Source organism: Lissotriton helveticus, chromosome 4_1 (genome assembly GCF_964261635.1).
Source record: "Lissotriton helveticus chromosome 4_1, aLisHel1.1, whole genome shotgun sequence".
In the NCBI taxonomy this organism is placed as follows: Eukaryota; Metazoa; Chordata; class Amphibia; order Caudata; family Salamandridae; genus Lissotriton; species Lissotriton helveticus.
This window is the reverse complement of record NC_136063.1, coordinates 1,504,669,732-1,504,688,958: the sequence shown is the minus strand read 5'-3', so window position 1 is coordinate 1,504,688,958 and position 19,227 is coordinate 1,504,669,732. Positions and strand designations below refer to the sequence as shown.

At 41.5% G+C, this 19,227-nt stretch overlaps 1 protein-coding gene across 1 annotated transcript in view; it reads right to left on the bottom strand.

Annotated features, from left to right (window-relative positions):
- The window catches only part of ABCA13 (ATP binding cassette subfamily A member 13), a 2,470,580-nt gene that overhangs the window by 1,690,047 nt on the left and 761,306 nt on the right, over positions 1 to 19,227 (bottom strand). The window contains exon 23 of the mRNA XM_078686273.1: positions 5,832 to 6,141. Coding sequence (XP_078542399.1) covers positions 5,832 to 6,141 — 310 coding nt within the window. The remainder of the gene's footprint in view (positions 1 to 5,831; positions 6,142 to 19,227) is intronic.

Genomic DNA, 19,227 nt, shown 5'->3' with positions numbered 1-19,227 from the left:
GGTACCTATGTATCAAACCTTTTTAAATATGAAAAAATTGAGATATAACAGATTTTACCATATGGTTAGGATACATATTGATAAAAAGCTGTGTTTGATTATTGTTAACTTTTATTACAATGTCCCCGCAGAGGAGGTGGAAACGATTTTGAAAATGTTGAATACAGACATTAGAAATTTGTCAGGAGGAAACACCGATGACACTGTAGTCATTTGGGGAGGTGATTTTAATTGTGCAGTATGTAGGAAAGGCGAATTAGGGAAATGCGGTCTGATGTTGGATGATGAGACAAACTTAATGCATTTTGATCATACTGTATGTGGGGACCTTATGAATGACATTATATTTTCTTGTGATTTGGGTTACGCCAATTTTATGTGCCATCCTGAGGTCCCTTTTTGCCCCACATTTAATGGCAGAGGAGTATTTACAACAATAGATTACATCTTGATGTCGAACAGTCACAAAGAATGGGTAATGAACTTTAAAACCCTAGACAACCCTTTGAGTGACCATTTTCCTCTTAGTGTTGAAATATTAAATCCTCATTATGACCTAGACAGGGATCTCTCCCGAAGCATTATATGGGTAATATCGCTGTAAATAGGCAAAATGGCTACTCGTTAAAATGGACAAAGATAGTTCCAGATGATTTCCTAAGTAACTTAATTAAGAACTGTAAATTAAGTATAAATGTCTGTTTGGACGAAAAATCGAAAAACTCTGCGATTATTAAGAACTTTATTTTAATTGCCTCACACATTAAGTCCAGTCTGTGGGTAGATTTAAAACACCCCAGAGAGAAAACAACAGGCTGGTTTAATACAGCTTGCACTAAAGCCTACTCTAACCTTAAGCATGCCCTAAACGCCCCAGTAAAAGATAAAATCTTGATAAGGGAATTGCGAAAAGTTTATAAGGAGGTCCTAAAGAAGAGAAGGTGTGTCCTGAAAATGGCAGCATGGGATTCTTTGTGTGAGGCTTTGTCAAGCCGAGACACTGTGGACTTCTGGAAAGCTGTAAATGCTCCTTTTTTAAGGATAAGACTATGGCGAGGGTAGAGATAGCCATTGCTGAGACCGAGTGGGTAAAGTTCTATGGTGAATTATACAGTGCACCCATCTCATTGGAGCAATTACCCACACATCCGGTATTGCATGTAATGACGGTCTATAGTAATAAGGAAATTAATATGGCTATTAGTGTGGCGGAAGTGACACTGGGATCAAAGCAAGCCTGGGAGGAAAAGCCCCTGAACCAGATGGAGTCCCAGTAGATCTCTACAAAAATAACATGGCGTTATGGGCCCCACTTCTTACACAACGTTTTAATGCTTCTTGCACAAGTGGGCTGGTATCGTCATGGTTTGAGTCCATCATTATACCTATTTTTAAAAAGGGCGACAGAACAAGTTGCGCGTGCTATCGCCCAATATCATTATTGGACTCGACCGTTAAGATCCTTGGTCGTGTGATTTTAAACAGATTGCCAAAATGGGCAGATGATCACTCCATAATTAGTGATCTACAATATGGGTTTAGGAAGGGCTTAGGCACAATTGATCAGGGCCTTAATTTGCATATTTTTTTAGATAAATATACTAAAGCTAAGTGGGGACGGATGTATTTGACCTTTGTTGATCTATCATCCGCCTTTGATTGTGTCACCCATAGCAAGCTCTGGTTAATACTGGAAAGATTGGGGGTTGAGAAAAATATAATATTTTTCCTCAGGGACCTATATAAAGGGGCAAGGGCCACAGTAAGATTTGGCAAGAATGGAGAGTGCACTAAGCCTTTTAGCATAGCAAGAGGAGTGAGGCAAGGATGTGTCCTTGCCCCCTTCTTGTTTACTATTTACATCAATGACCTGGAAAGAACATTGCTCGAGGAATGCCAGTACATGCCGTTGGCATTTAATCGATCTGTACCAGCATTATTGTATGCAGATGATGCGGACTTGATGGCTAGGACACCACAGGCTATGCAAAAAATGGTTACATCTTTCTCCGATTATATGGCCAATCTAGATTTAAGAATCAATTGTTTGAAAACTTTTTGTATGAATTGTGGTTCTGGGGCAGACAAAAAGAAGAGAACTATGTATATTGATTCGAAACCCCTGGATTTTACCCGGACCTTTCCTTACCTAGGAATATTGTTTGATTGTACAGGTTCATGGATTAGAGCCATTGAGACAAGGAGATTGTTATTTTCTAAATCTATGATAGCCTTAACACATTTTAGTAGGAAAATGGGCAGGAAACCAACCAGGGAGCTCTTACATATTTATAACGCAACCTGTGTTGCAATCGCTATATATGGTGCCGGTATTTGGGGATACGCAAACGTAAAATAATTGCAGGCGACTGAAAATAGTTTTATGCGAAATCTTTTAGCAGTCCCGGACAGCGTATCCACTTATATTTCGAACTCGGACAACCGTACATAGAAGATGTTATTAAGGTACAACCTGTCCTTTTATGGCATAGGGTATGGACGACCGTGGAGTGTACTGTCAACCGTTTCATCCTGAGGGACGCGCTGTCCCTCAATAATGTTAATAGGATGAAATGGCAGAGCTATGTGGAAACATTCCTTACTCAGCTAGGCCGTCAAGATTATTATGAAGACCCTATACTGATGTGCCAGATCCCTAGGAAAGAACTGAAAAAACTTTGTATGAGTTATTTATGGGATCTAAGAACAAAACAGGAATTGACAAAAACCACAGTGGTCGCACATCAGTTAATAATGATAACAAATGGTATTCAACCGTACTGTATATTACAGATGAGAGACTTTGAAAGGTTCCTAATAGTACGATTTAGACTAAATATTTTGTTTAGACTATTAAGTTTTCCTACTATGTATGATTGGACAAGGCATCTTAATAAATGCCCATGTGATGATATGTCAAATCAATCTGATATCCATATCCTGTTATTCTGTAAATTCTACACACTTCCTAGGAAAAGATGGATTCTGCCAATATTGAAGGAAATGAATTTGAGACAGTGTTGTCCTGCTTTTTTAGCTATCCAGATGTTAGACAACATATTTACTGTTGCATCTGTGTCTTCTTTTCTGAGAAATGCTTTTAAGTCACGAAAATCAATACACATATGAATTTTAATAATGCCTATTTTGCTGTAACTTGTTTTTACTTCTTTTTATTGGATATGTATTATTGTACTTTTATGGTTGTTTCTTTCTGAATAATAACCGAATAAAGTTATTGATTGATTGATTGAGAAGACCATCGACGCCCAACTCTCAGAGTTCATCTAAATAAACCACCTCCTGGACATCTCTCAGTCGGGCTTCTGAAGCAACCACAGCACCGAGACAGATGACGTCTGCACCCTGCTCAGCTGAGGCAAAACTTCAGCCCTCATCCTACTTGACCTCTTGGCAGCCATCAACACCATCTCCCATCACACCCTATGCGGAAGATTCCACTATGCTGGAGTCCACGGAAAAGCCCTAGAATGGTTCCGCTCCTTCCTCACTTGCTGAACACAGGGAGTCAGTCTTCCACCGTTGTACTCAGAACCCACAGAGATCAGCTGTAGAGTGCCCCAGGGATCCTTCCTGAGCACCACCCTCTTTAACATCTATATGGCTCCAATTGCAACCATCGTCAGAAACCACAAGCTCAACATTGTTTCCTACACCGACGACACCCAGCTGATTCTCTCCCTCACAGATAAACCCACAGTTGCCAAGAGAAACTTCAACAATGGGAGCAAGGCAGTCACTCCATGGATGAAGGATAGTTGCCTCAAGACTCAACAAGACTCGACAAGAAAGAAAGTCCTCATCCTGGGCTCCACCCACTCCACTTGTAACGACTCCTGCTGGCCCAAAGCACTCAGAACCCACGGACCACACACATAACCTTGTCATTATCCTTGATGCCTCACTCTCTATGAACCGCCAAATCAATGCCGTTTCATCCTCCTGCTTCCACACCCTCCATTTGCTTCGTAAGATTCAAATGGATCCCCACCAAGCCCAGGAAAACGGTCACCCATGCGCTCATCAGCAGCAGACTGGACTAAGGCAAAGCACTCTATGCTGGTACCACAAAAAAGCTGCCAAAGAAACTACGGAACATTCAGAACGCCTCCACCAGACTCATCCTGATCATCCCCCATCTCAGCCACATCCCGGTCACCTGAAAGACCTCCACTGGCTCCCGATCAACAAAAGAATTACCTTCAAGCTCCTCAAGCATGCCTACATATCCCTCCACATTGCCGGACCTGCATAACTCAACTGTTGCCTCTTATTCCACACACCAACCAGATATCTCTGCTCCACCCAAATGACCCGGGCCACCACCCATGGATCTGCAAGACCACGGCTGCAGGAAAATCCTTCTCCTACCACGCTACGATGCCCTGGAACACAATGCCTCTACATCTCAGGCAATCACCATCTCTGTCTCAATTCAGGAAGGACCTCAAGAGCTGGCTCTTTGACTGAACCAAAGATCTACCGCCTTCCTCCCTCACTCAGTGCCTTGAGACCTTAACGGGTGAGTAGTTACACTTTACAAGAACCATGATTGAATGATTGATTGAGTGCCTGGCTCTAATAAACATAAGAAAGAAAACAAATTAAAAATTAACACTGCTGGTTAAGACGCACTGACTAAATCAATAAATCTTTCAAGACCAACTTATTATGGTAAGGAAATTTTGCCTTCTAAGTCCGTAAAAGCAAATGTACTCCTGTTTATTCCCTATAGGCTGTCTTTTCTCAGTGCATCCCTTCAGCAAGGATCTTTTCCCAACTGTCTCAAGGAAGGCTAGATCTCACCTTTTTTAAAACTAGACCCTAACTTATGAGAATCCGCTCCTGGGTTGCCTGTGTTCCGGTTCAGGGAAGACCTGTCTTTGCAGTTTTGGCAGGACTGTTCGTACTGGAGCAAAGTCAAGACTGATTTGCATATGGGTAAGACCAAACTGGGGTGGCATGCTGTGCAAAATATTGATGAAGTGGGATTCAGCCCAAATAATACTAGTGGCTCAGATTAATTCAAGCATTCCATTCATCACGTTTTTGTATACTTTATCAAATAAAGTACATGGTGTATTCCCTGGACTGACTCATCTTCCCCCATAGATGAAGTCGGAGGGGGATACAGTATGCAGATTGTGTAAAACTGGAGAGGAGACTATTGTCCATTTGTTATGCATCTGCCCTGAACTCCAAATTGAAAGAAAAACAATACTTAAAACAGGTTTAAATGCGCAAGGAATAAGACATGTAGGCAAGTTTTGATAAGGTGTCTGCATTCTAATGATATAAGTACGAATTCTCCTTTTGTAAAGTTTTTATTAAGAGTAAAAGCAAAACTGGGAGATTATAATTAAGAAAACTTTTGCACAGTATGAAACTGTGTTCACACTTTTGGTATATTTTTATTGTAACTGGTTCATAATTTGATGCTGCATTTTTTTGATCTTGTTTTTAGTGGTATTATATTAAAGTAGATGTTATATGTCAAATTGTAAGATTTGAAGTAATCAAACAATAAATAATTATTATTATATTTACTATTAACTCCAAGACCCCAACGTGCACTGGATGCAAACAGAATATAGTGCTAATGCTGATTTACATGTTTGTAGTGCAAGTGATGCAATATGGTTCTATTTAAAATTTGTGTACAACATAATGACAGCAGTGGTAGTAATTAAAAGAAAATGTACATTAAGTATATCAAAAACATGAGGCAATGTTTGAAGGACATTTGAAGTAGCAAATAGACTCAAGTTATTCATGCAAGTCCTAAATTCCAAATTGCACAGTATACTCACAAGTCGCTGGTGTGACAAGGGTATGGCATCGCTTGCACTTGGACCTCCGGCTCCAAATATTCTTTACCTGTCTGCACTGAAGTGATTGCTCTTTCCACCATGTCCTGCAGTGGAGCAAAGACATGGTTGTAGGCAAAACCAGAAGCTGGCAGCTTTTGTGGGTGAGACTTCCACATGGGATTCTTGGTGTTATCCGTTTTCATGCTATATAGGACACTGGTCCTAATTGTGTAGATGACATGAGGGGGGAGAGGTTGAGTAGAATTGGGACCCTCTCTGCTTTTGCTTGAAGAAACATTGAAAATTATACCTAGAAAGAATTAAACATATGGATCAAAGCAATATATAAGTGATTCAAATTCAGTTCACAGCACAGAAACCATTTAACTTGATAAATGTTAAGCAAAAAAGCTCACTTTCCACAAACTCAAATGCTACATTTGTTTCAATTTTAACTACCACTTGAAACTTCTGCAGTCACATGTCCACCTTTTATACTACAGTGAATACTGTTGCTTAGCCTATTGTATAAGCACTCTCAAGCTTGGTAGGTACAGAAATGCCCAGTAGCAACTTCCCTGTTTTGAGGGACAGTTCATGTGTGCTTTCCTCTGGTGTCAATACTGTTTGGAAGGAGAGGTTAAAGTTGTTGTCGAGTGGTATATTTCAGTTTCAGGTAAAGGAGCCCAACTTTTCGTAATACCAACTGAAGATGCATCGTAGGTATTAAGGTCCAGTTGTGCCTAGGGCAAAGTATACACGTTTGCAACTTGTCTCGAATGTCCCTTTACCTGATGATGCTGACTATAACTCCATCCAGCATAACTTTACCCCCACCATGTTTCCTCTGCCATGCCCTCTCATCACACTGATCCTTCTTCTCTAATACCTTTCCCTACCAATCCTTCTCTTTGTCCCAAAGCAAACCACTTTTTTTCTATAGTATCAACTGATACTAACTTGGTACTCTAGTTGGACCCTACTTAGACCAAAGATTGTCGAGCCCAATGCTGCCGCCTCTGGTTAGACCCATAGATGCAATCCTCGGACTGCGCTATTACTACACTCTTAACCCCATGTCCACCCCTCACATACATTCGGTGTAACAGCAACTCCACTGTCACTTCTGGGAGAATTGCACACAATACATACCTTTGTTTCTAACAGAGCTTACTGGAATTTGGTCTAAAATGCTTCAGGGCAGATCCCGCATGCTATATGCCCTGGCTGCTTTACAGTGAAAAAGGGGGTCACAAATAAACCACTTTTGGGTGGTCCCCTCATGAAACATTCCCTGGCAGCTTAACAGTGTTTACTGGGTTTCAGCATCTACCACTTCAGGGTGTACTCCTTGTATTACATATCCTGATTGCTTAACAATGCACACTGCGGTCACGCCTCCGCAATTCTGGGTATACTTCCCATATGATATATTGCATGTTTGCCTAGCAGTGCATACCGGCAGTTTGGACCTATGTCACTTGTGGATGGATCCCATATGGCACCGATCCAGGTGTAACTTACTCAATGTACTGGTAGGTCTGTGGAAATGCAGCATCTGTTCGTACATTATCTACAAGTCATGATTATACGCATGCAAATTCATTGTGAAATGTTTGCAGAAGTCTTTGAACCTCATGCACCTCCCCTAACATTTCCCATATATATATATATATATATTAGATCCACAGGTTGCTTACAAAGCATAAAGGACGCACTCAGGAAATTGCAGAAAAGCGGATTTATTTATCCAGCAACACGCTACGCGTTTCGACAACTGATTTGTCTTGATCACACGTGAAAACCCCCTGGTGGTGACAATGAGTTATACATTTCGATCATGTAAACACAGACAAAGGACATACAAGTAGTTCCACTAAAGTAATGTAGTAAAACGACCGCCATATTGAACTGGTGAAAAGTGACCATAGTATCTCATGCTCGGACAGTGCCTGAGAACAAGGAATTAATGCAGCACAAGTTACTGCAACCAAATAAACATTTGAGGACAAGTGCCCTTTTAGACTTTAAAAATTGTTCAAATGAAAAATACAAGTAAGTATTACTAATGTATCTCGTAGTAGGACAGTACCTACAAAACAAATTCATATTACCATGCAAACTATTGTCATGCAACATTTTAAAGAAGAATGAGGACTAGTGCCCTTCCAAATGAAACAGCTATTCAGTCGTGGATGTGAATATAAGCCAGATTCACTAGGTACATTGGTTACGGCGGTCTGGAACAATAATCAAAACATGGACTCGTCAATTGACATGTCTAGCCATGTACCAGAAAAGTCTTGTAAACAAAACGAATATGTATACATCGGACAGCAGGGAGAGTGCAAAGAAATCAAAAAAGTGAAAATTCTACTTTCATTCTTGTGGTAGTGTCATTCATCCAAAGTTCCATATGATAGAGGACCGTGACAATAAATGTGACAGGATTGAACACAGGAATTCTCCATCATATCCTGAAAAATACACATAAAACATACAGTTAAAATCAAATAAAATCAATGTAAACCTGCAAAGGAAAACATGAATGATTATATCTTTTTAACTTATTCATTTTACACAGCTTGTTCTGAAGCTAACATTGATATTGTTCATAGAACTAAGGGGTCCTAGGAAATGGGGGGGGGGGGTTTGTTAGGTGTAAGAGGGAGGTGAGGGAGCAATTTATCCCTCGTGTAAATGAGTGGCAAGCTCCTCATCCCAGTTATGCCCTCCCGGAAATTTAGTCTCGAGGTCCATGATCCAGCGTGATTCCTTCTTCCTCAACGCCAGTTCACGGTTACCCCCTCTTCTTCCAACATTTACCTGTTCTACCACAAAGAACCTGAGCAGAGAATTGTCTGAGTTGTGGAATTCTCTAAAGTGCCTTGCAATAGGATAGTGACTGTCAACATGAGTGATGGCCCTGAGATGTTCCATTACTCTCTTTTTGGCTGTGCATGTGGTGCTACCCACATACCTTTTGTTACATGGGCATTCGAGTATATAAACAACGTACGTGGTGGAACAGGTGAGGAATTGCTGAATAGGTTTATGTTCCTTCTTCCCTGGTATGTTGATATACTTCACCATAGTACTGTTGGAGCACGCCTTACAATGCCCACAGGGGTAAAACCCTCTAAGACCTTGAGTGCGTTTTTTGATGTCAGTTATGTCACTTTTAATGAGCATATCTCTCAGATTCCTGCCTCGTCGGTAAGTAATTTGTGGTCTAACAGTGAGGAGGGGACCTATGATATTGTCACTACGTAAGATTTTCCAATTACTGGCAAGTATTTTCCGTACTTTATCGGATTCCTGATTAAAGGTGGTTATAACTCTCACGTTATTCTGGGTATCACTACCTATGTCTGAGGGTGTTGGGTTGAGAGCTTTCGTTCTATCCACACTCCCGACTTTTTGGACAGCTTTGTTCAGTACACCTTCGGGGTATCCTCTCTCTCTAAATCTGTTCAACATGCAATCTTTTTCAGCTAAAAAGGTGAACTCATCGCTACAATTTCTCTTTGCTCTGAGTAGCTCACCATACGGAATGCTCCATTTAAGAGGGTCCGGGTGAGCGCTGAGGGCATGGAGGAGGGTGTTCCCTGCGGTGTCCTTTCTATGCAGTTTAGACGTGAGATGCCCATTCGTGACTTCTATTTCTGTGTCAAGGAATTCCACACATTTCTCACTAATGTTATGAGTGAGATGTATATTATAGGAATTCCGATTCAATGTATCAATAAACGTGACAGCTTCTTCACGTGTACCTTGCCAAACGACGAACAGATCGTCGATATAACGTATCCAGGTAGTGACTTTATCAAAGTATTTTTTGAGGTCAATGTCCGATCTGATTTCTTCCTCCCACTTCCCTAGAAACAGATTCGCAAAACTAGGCGAAAATGCTGAGCCCATGGCCGCCCCACGTACTTGTTTGTAAATTGCTCCATCGAACATGAAAATATTGTTCCGTAAACAAATTTTCATCATGTTTATGAGCATGTGGGTATGGTCCATGAAGCAATTGTCCCTTTGTCTAAGAAAATACAAGCTAGCTTCCATGCCCTGTACATGATCAATGATCGTGTACAGTGCATTGACGTCCATAGTAATGAGAAGAGAGCCCTCTACCCATTGTAAATTATCAATCTTTTTCAAAAAATCAGTGGTATCTTTGATATATGCCGGAAGTTTGAAAACATATTCTCTCAGGAAGTGGTCTACATATTGCGAGAGATTCTCATTGACACTACCTAGGCAGGAGATGATGGGTCTGCCCGGGGGGTTGAGAGCATTTTTATGGACCTTGGGGAGCAGGTAGAATATGGGGAGCTTGGGATAATCTTTCTTCAAGAAGCACTTTTGTTGTTCTGCGTCCTGCGGATAAAGGGGGAAATATTGTCCTATGGGGTAGGGATATGTATGTAAACGAAGCATTGAGACAACTCAACAGCAGTGACTTCTATGTTAAAAGCTCTATGGTCCAGTATAATGAATGTATACTTGAAACCTGGGAATCACTTATTGAGTGGCGGGACAAGGGCTTATTGACATGGCATGAATTCTGCTTCTTGAAGAAAGATTATCCCAAGCTCCACATATTCTACCTGCTCCCCAAGGTCCATAAAAATGCTCTCAGCATTTTCGCCTAGTTTTGCGAATCTGTTTCTAGGGAAGTGGGAGGAAGAAATCAGATCGGACATTGACCTCAAAAAATACTTTGATAAAGTCACTACCTGGATACGTTATATCGACGATCTGTTCGTCGTTTGGCAAGGTACACGTGAAGAAGCTGTCACGTTTATTGATACATTGAATCGGAATTCCTATAATATACATCTCACTCATAACATTAGTGAGAAATGTGTGGAATTCCTTGACACAGAAATAGAAGTCACGAATGGGCATCTCACGTCTAAACTGCATAGAAAGGACACCGCAGGGAACACCCTCCTCCATGCCCTCAGCGCTCACCCGGACCCTCTTAAATGGAGCATTCCGTATGGTGAGCTACTCAGAGCAAAGAGAAATTGTAGCGATGAGTTCACCTTTTTAGCTGAAAAAGATTGCATGTTGAACAGATTTAGAGAGAAAGGATACCCCGAAGGTGTACTGAACAAAGCTGTCCAAAAAGTCGGGAGTGTGGATAGAACGAAAGCTCTCAACCCAACACCCTCAGACATAGGTAGTGATACCCAGAATAACGTGAGAGTTATAACCACCTTTAATCAGGAATCCGATAAAGTACGGAAAATACTTGCCAGTAATTGGAAAATCTTACGTAGTGACAATATCATAGGTCCCCTCCTCACTGTTAGACCACAAATTACTTACCGACGAGGCAGGAATCTGAGAGATATGCTCATTAAAAGTGACATAACTGACATCAAAAAACGCACTCAAGGTCTTAGAGGGTTTTACCCCTGTGGGCATTGTAAGGCGTGCTCCAACAGTACTATGGTGAAGTATATCAACATACCAGGGAAGAAGGAACATAAACCTATTCAGCAATTCCTCACCTGTTCCACCACGTACGTTGTTTATATACTCGAATGCCCATGTAACAAAAGGTATGTGGGTAGCACCACATGCACAGCCAAAAAGAGAGTAATGGAACATCTCAGGGCCATCACTCATGTTGACAGTCACTATCCTATTGCAAGGCACTTTAGAGAATTCCACAACTCAGACAATTCTCTGCTCAGGTTCTTTGTGGTAGAACAGGTAAATGTTGGAAGAAGAGGGGGTAACCGTGAACTGGCGTTGAGGAAGAAGGAATCACGCTGGATCATGGACCTCGAGACTAAATTTCCGGGAGGGCATAACTGGGATGAGGAGCTTGCCACTCATTTACACGAGGGATAAATTGCTCCCTCACCTCCCTCTTACACCTAACAACCCCCCCCCCCCATTTCCTAGGACCCCTTAGTTCTATGAACAATATCAATGTTAGCTTCAGAACAAGCTGTGTAAAATGAATAAGTTAAAAAGATATAATCATTCATGTTTTCCTTTGCAGGTTTACATTGATTTTATTTGATTTTAACTGTATGTTTTATGTGTATTTTTCAGGATATGATGGAGAATTCCTGTGTTCAATCCTGTCACATTTATTGTCACGGTCCTCTATCATATGGAACTTTGGATGAATGACACTACCACAAGAATGAAAGTAGAATTTTCACTTTTTTGATTTCTTTGCACTCTCCCTGCTGTCCGATGTATACATATTCGTTTTGTTTACAAGACTTTTCTGGTACATGGCTAGACATGTCAATTGACGAGTCCATGTTTTGATTATTGTTCCAGACCGCCGTAACCAATGTACCTAGTGAATCTGGCTTATATTCACATCCACGACTGAATAGCTGTTTCATTTGGAAGGGCACTAGTCCTCATTCTTCTTTAAAATGTTGCATGACAATAGTTTGCATGGTAATATGAATTTGTTTTGTAGGTACTGTCCTACTACGAGATACATTAGTAATACTTACTTGTATTTTTCATTTGAACAATTTTTAAAGTCTAAAAGGGCACTTGTCCTCAAATGTTTATTTGGTTGCAGTAACTTGTGCTGCATTAATTCCTTGTTCGGAGGCACTGTCCGAGCATGAGATACTATGGTCACTTTTCACCAGTTCAATATGGCGGTCGTTTTACTACATTACTTTAGTGGAACTACTTGTATGTCCTTTGTCTGTGTTTACATGATCGAAATGTATAACTCATTGTCACCACCAGGGGGTTTTCACGTGTGATCAAGACAAATCAGTTGTCGAAACGCGTAGCGTGTTGCTGGATAAATAAATCCGCTTTTCTGCAATTTCCTGAGTGCGTCCTTTATGCTTTGTAAGCAACCTGTGGATCTAATTGGATTTTCGGCTTGTGGTTCGCCGAACTTGGACGCCACCTGACTTGGGAGCTACGATCCCGGTAGAACCCTCTTGTGCCTACATATATATATATATATATATATATATATATATATATATATATATATATATATATATATATATATATATCATCGCCTGAGATCAGGGAAATAAAGTGCTATATAAATGCTGCATTAAAACATATAGAGGGCCGGGGGTTACATTGACTTAGAAGGGTTCACAGAATAAGGTGCTTGGAGAAATCAGAATGTATGTGATTGATTTCAGACCACACTATTTAACCTCAATCGCTGCTAAATAATAAATGGAAGAAGGGCATGTTTTGACTGGTTTCCTTTCAAACTTCTGTGTGTCTACGTTTCAGATTTCTGCATTCCCCTCATTGCAAGCTTGTGCATTTATTTTGTCTTGAACTTTACATTAACCCTTCTCTCTTTGGGTCATTGCCTTCCTGCTACTTTTATGTACTTTTATTGTTTAGCATTAAATGTACTGAATACCTCTATAATTTATTCATTGAATTTGGAAAATGTGTATGGTGCAAGATTTCTAATAAACCTAAGTGTTGTCATATAATTGTCTGGGTAGGCATGAAAAAACAGACACTAAAAACTTGGAAAAGTTGTTGTACAGGGCCTGATATGCAAAGCATTGTTATAGAGTGTTTTATAATGCTCGAAAGTGAAGAGTGAGCCGTCAGAATGCCTCTGTGAGTGAGAGAGAGACCTTGGAGACTGAAACAACTGATAGCGGATAAGGGAACAATCTATAGAGAGAGAAAACTGGGAGAGAGCATTCACAACTCGATAGATCGGAGAGAGACAGAGCGAGTCCAGAGAGAACGATGTGATGGTAACTCAAAAATCTGAAAAACAACATGGAGGAAACTCAATGGCCCGGAGTTACGAGTGAAAGACATGGACAACCAGCAGCAGCTCCTCCACTAAGAGGAAGGAGCGACGCCCCACTGCTTTTCAGCAGAGCAAAATAGGAAAAATAAAATCATAATAACAAAATGTTGTTAACAATTTCTTTTTTCAGGCTGAGGAAGTTTTACAAGGCAGTGTTGGGCTGTGGTCACAGCAAGCAGGTGGTGGAGCTTTTGCGGCACTTAGTGCGCATGACTGTTTGGCCACCTGTCTTGTACGAGCCAAATAGTAATGCATACTTAGCATGTTCTCCACCTGGCTATATTGCACAGCCTGGGTGGAGAATATACAGAGGCTGCCACTCCCTATCTAATGCCGAACCAGGCTGCTCAGACCAATCACAGCACTGTCGTCATGCTGATGATAGCAACATCGTGATTGACTTAGAGGAGCCTGTGTGCTTCCTGCTTCCCAGACTCGTCAGGAAGAGAAGCGTAGGAGAGAAGACAGGAGAGAAGACGGAGAAGAGACGGCAGCTGTGAAGAGGTTAGTGTGATTTTTATTCTCAAACCATCCATCCCCAACCTCCCCCGCCACACTATCCCCCGATCTGTGCCAGCCACCACTGTGTCCAACAAGCCTCTTAAAAAAGATAGAATACAGAAATGTATAAGAAAGAACCAATTGTACCACAAAGACGTTTATACAGTATCCACAGGTAACTCACACTTGATGCAAATATGTGACTCATTCAGACATGGGCATGCCCAAACTGTCTAGAAGCAAGTTGATAAACCAAAACACAAATGCACACACTAGGCAAACACACCAGCTGAGACATCCAAAGACCATCTAAACACAGAACATCACAAACCTATATAAATATATTAGAATAAAATCATAAGCCGCTGTGCCACACCTCTCCCATTCAAGCACAGACAAAGTCTGTTCTTCTTTTATTAAATGACGTTTCTCTCTATGAATGGGTTGTGCACGATGTTTTAAAGTGTAAGCCAGGAAATGATTGGTGGTGAGACTGTGCCATTCCTACTACAATCGGCATTATGTGATGCTGTGTTCAGGCAGATACACGTCAGTCAGTCAAAAAGGTTTGGGTATGCTTATAGTTTTAGCGCATGGAGTTCCGTGCTCATACATAGCCATATCTACGTACACCTTCGAGACCCATGGTTACGCATGTCTGCCGCGAACATTCACGACGACCTGCTTCAGTGCCACGCAGACAGAAATACATATTTCGTGTGTTATCACATATCATACAAAAGCACAGAAACTCAATTTTCCCCAAAGACCATAAGGTTAGAAAGAAGGGAAGGCTGCCACCCGGTGTTAGGATGCATTGGACGCTGCTTTTGTTAACATTTCTAGGAGCTTCCAGACCTGCCAACTGGTAAATAAATGTCACCTTATGAGGAGGGGGTGGAGCTTTGGAGGGGGGGGACATTGAGCAAGAAGCACTCTACCCTCCACCAAGCACACCACCTCCCTCCCCCCAGGTCCCCCCCCCCAAAAAAAAGCGTTGCTGAGGCTGTTGCTGATGTCCTGGAATGTTTCTTTCACATCCCTTGAAGGACATCAGCTGCTTACTGCATCCAATGACGAGCTAGAAAGACAATTCGTGCACTGGTTTCCAACTGGTCTTTCCTGCCATAGTGTGATTTCGGCCGGGTGACCATGTGCAGGGAGCCACAATTGTTTGACACAGGGCATACATGCCACCACACCAGATTCAGAGGGGAGACTTCGAGTTTGTAAGCCAAAAATGGCTTTATATTTCCCGCCTAAAATTGCTTCGGGTCTAATGGAAACCAGTGAGGAAAATGCATTCTTCTGATTGATTTATTTGGTAAAATCTATAATGTTGGCGTGTATGTTTGGTGGGTGACACCGTGTGAGTTGGCAGGCCTGAACTTTTGCGAAGCGAAATAGGGATCGGACTACATACAGCCTGATTCATCAATCTCCCGTTTTGCGAGCCCCTAAGCGATTCATAACGAATCGCTATTAAGGACTTGCAAAACGGGATTCATGTAGGAATTGCATAAAGAAATGCGATTCCTACACATTCCTTATTTGCGATTAGCAAATTGCTAATCGCAAATAAGGAATAACTCCCCATTCATTCCTATGGGCCAAAAGGCCCATAGGAATGAATGGGGAGTATTCCTTATTTGCGATTAGCAATTTGCTAATCGCAAATAAGATAGCGATTTAAAGGGTGCCAGGGGTGTCCAAAGGACACCCTGTAGCACCCCTTAAATGCAAATTGAAACAGGTGTTGCGCACACACATGTCCAAAGGACATGTGTGTGTGCAACATGCAACTTAGAAAAATGCTTTTAAAAGCATTTTTCTAAGTTTTCGCTATTTACCACGAGGTTTGACCTCGCAGTAAATAGCGGGCCGAAATTGAGAATTCGCAATTTTTAAATGGATGATGAATTGCATTTAAGGAATCTCAAATAGAGATTCCTTAAATGTAATTCCTCGCAAAATAGCGAAATCGCTATTACCGATTTTTTGCATTTGGGATGATGAATCCCAAATGCAAAAATAGCGCTCGCAAAGGGCCAGATTCTCAGAATCTGGCCCTTTGCGAGCCGATTTCGGCTTGATGAATCAGGCTGATTGTGACTTAATGATGATTCATTCAGGGATTTTACTCAGGTGTGGGTCAAACATTTATACATATGTTTCATGCCTTGTATTCTTACTAATAGGAGACCCGAAGGAATGCTTACCTGCTGGAGGCTCCTTATTCAACAAATCAACCTAAAAGAAAATTACTTTTCCAAAGAGATCACCTCTCCGCCCAGCTGTTTACTTAGAGGATTTGACCTTCTGTGTTACTTCTGGTGAAATAAAAATACTGCAGGCAGAGATTACTGCTAGAGACTAAAATACGGAAGGTATAAGGACCTATGAATTCCTTAATGGACTGAATGAAGGATTATTCTTGTGGAACTGATTTGAGATATTTTGAAAAAAGGATAATGAATTACCATTTGTACATGAGATACCTTGTAGTGCTCCCTATGTTGTCAAGAATTACTGAAAATATAAACAAAAATTCACATCTCAAATTTTATTTTAGGCAGCAGTGGTCAAACTTGGAACGGGTTACAGATGTGATTCTTTTTTAGATCAATTAAGAGCTGGAGTGGGTTTGGAAATTCATATTCACCTTTTGTGAGTAATATTTTATCTGCGATCAGGAGTGCTGTGCTAATACTGCTAGGGCCATATTACGTAATGTGACCGGAGGCAAAACCAGCGTTTTCACCTGCTTTGCGCACCCCGGGGCATTTTGGTATTATAGAAGGAGGTGCAGATTCTTTTTTGTCCCCTTCTATAATATCGATAGCGCTGGTGCACTTAAAGCGCCGGCACTATCAACAGAGGGTGTTCCCTCATTTGCATATGGGAGTGTCCTATGCAAATGGGGACATTCCTTTGACTCTGCGCCAGCGCCATATTACAGGTGCAGAGTCAAAAAAGCCCTCAGGCGGTGCACTGACAGTGCGCCATTTAAAAGGTGGGGCGCTCTCAGTGCGCCTCCTAACCGCAGCCCTCTGCAGGAGGTAAAGGGGAGGTCCCTTGGACCCCTCAGACATCTCCTTGCAGGCGTGTACAGTCACTGACTGCACCTGCCTGCAAGGGGATCTCTAATCCTCTCTGAAACTGCAGGTGGGTGCCACCTGCACTGTGAAAACACGGAGTAACTGCACCGTGTTTTCACATAAATGCGCTGCCCCCAGGGCAGCCCAAGTTAGCGGCTGCCCCTAGGGCAGCGCATTCACCATAATGGGGCGCATTGGCATTGTTTGCACCCTGTGCATCTTTTCAAAGGTTCGCCCGGCGCAAACAATGCCAATGGGTAAAATGGCCCCTAGTGGTGATGGTTCACCAACACCAACTCAGGAGAGTGGATTTTAGAAGCTGTCATCTTTGCCTTTTGAGCAGTGTAATATTTTACAAATTAATGAGACCTTTGGACTACATGTGATGATACCTTCAGAATCACTTGCTATATCAACATTTTCGTGAATGATGGTGGTCTACGAGAGATATCATTTGTTTTAACTATGCCCAACAAAAAGACATGGCAGGAAAAAGGGAAAGAGAGGTCTGCCACCCATCACAGATTCCTGAGAGTGGTAAACCAGGGCATTTATGATTTTCAAACCTTTACATATCTTTCAGTGGTCGTTACCCAGAGAAAACTAAGCTTTAAACTACATAGTATTTAAATGAAATATTGAGGTGAGCACTAGATATGTACATGTGTGGAACTCATGTGTGTCTGACATCCATGCACTCAGACGATATAGGGGAATAAATATCTGAGCACACCTGATGAGCTTACTGTAAAAAATATACCGAGCAGGACAAAGGAAATTAGTGGCATGGACAGTGTCTGAGTTCTGGCAAAAAGCAGCTTTATAGGACACACAGGTGTAAACCAATATTTGCTACAAAGGTATTCTCTTGCTCAAGCTTGGTTGTTCGATTGGGCAAAAAGACTACTGTCAAGATGTGTGCAAGTGCTCTGTGAGATAAGAATTCTTCAAACTGTTAATAGTGATAGAATTGATGCCAATGTTTATAACGATACATTCGCACATAAGAACAACATCGCATAACTATTATCGAATTTGCACGTCCAGTACTCTCCATTAACCCTGATTCAGAAATAAGTGATCAGGCAGGCTCTGTGACCTAGGCCTGAAGGTTACTGATTGACAGGTCCCTGGTGGGGTGGCACGTAGCCCGCAGATGAATGAGCGAATAGGAAACTCAAGCCCATCACGTAGATAGGGCAGCGACATGACAATGGTCCTGGGAGATTGGCACTAATAAAGCACACTTGGCCAGAGGTGTGAGCACATTCCCAAAACACCATATAGTCAGATGCCACATGAAGTGAGGAGCACACAGCCAATCAATACAGCACACATAGTACTCGCAGAGATCACATGCCCCTCAGGCCGTACATCTGAACATGTTACCCACTGGCCCACATTGTGTTCATGCAAGGTCCGTGCCCACCTGCATTTGTTATCAGGGGCCCTATTTATGACTCCACAGACAAGACCTGCATTCCTTTACCTAAGAAAGATCGCTGGAAGTACTTTATGATACCCAAAGAAATGTATAAAACCCTGTTCAGATTGATTGTACTTTGAGAAAATGCTCAGACCTGGTTCTGCAACTGTGCTCCCAGCCAAAGTATTTAATTAAACTAACTGTTCATGTTTTGCCAAATGCCTCGGTCTTTTGTTTTTTCAAAGTAAATTCATATTCAAGCAACAAAACATCAAAACAGTTATTAGATAAAGAACATACAAATTTGAAACAAGCTTTTATGCCATCAAAGTGCTTATAAAGTGTAGAATCTGAATTAATAAATTGTTTCTATGTCATTATTTTGTCTGAGATTATAATCTGTCAAAAAACAATCAATCAAACTTGGCTATTCACTAAGAGTATGGATACAAATGTGTCTCCAGTGCTGTGTAGGTTTTAACAATTGTGTGCCTTCAAGGAGCACTTAAAAAAGAAACCACACCCAGTATAACTAAATTGTAAAGACTCAGGGAAATAACA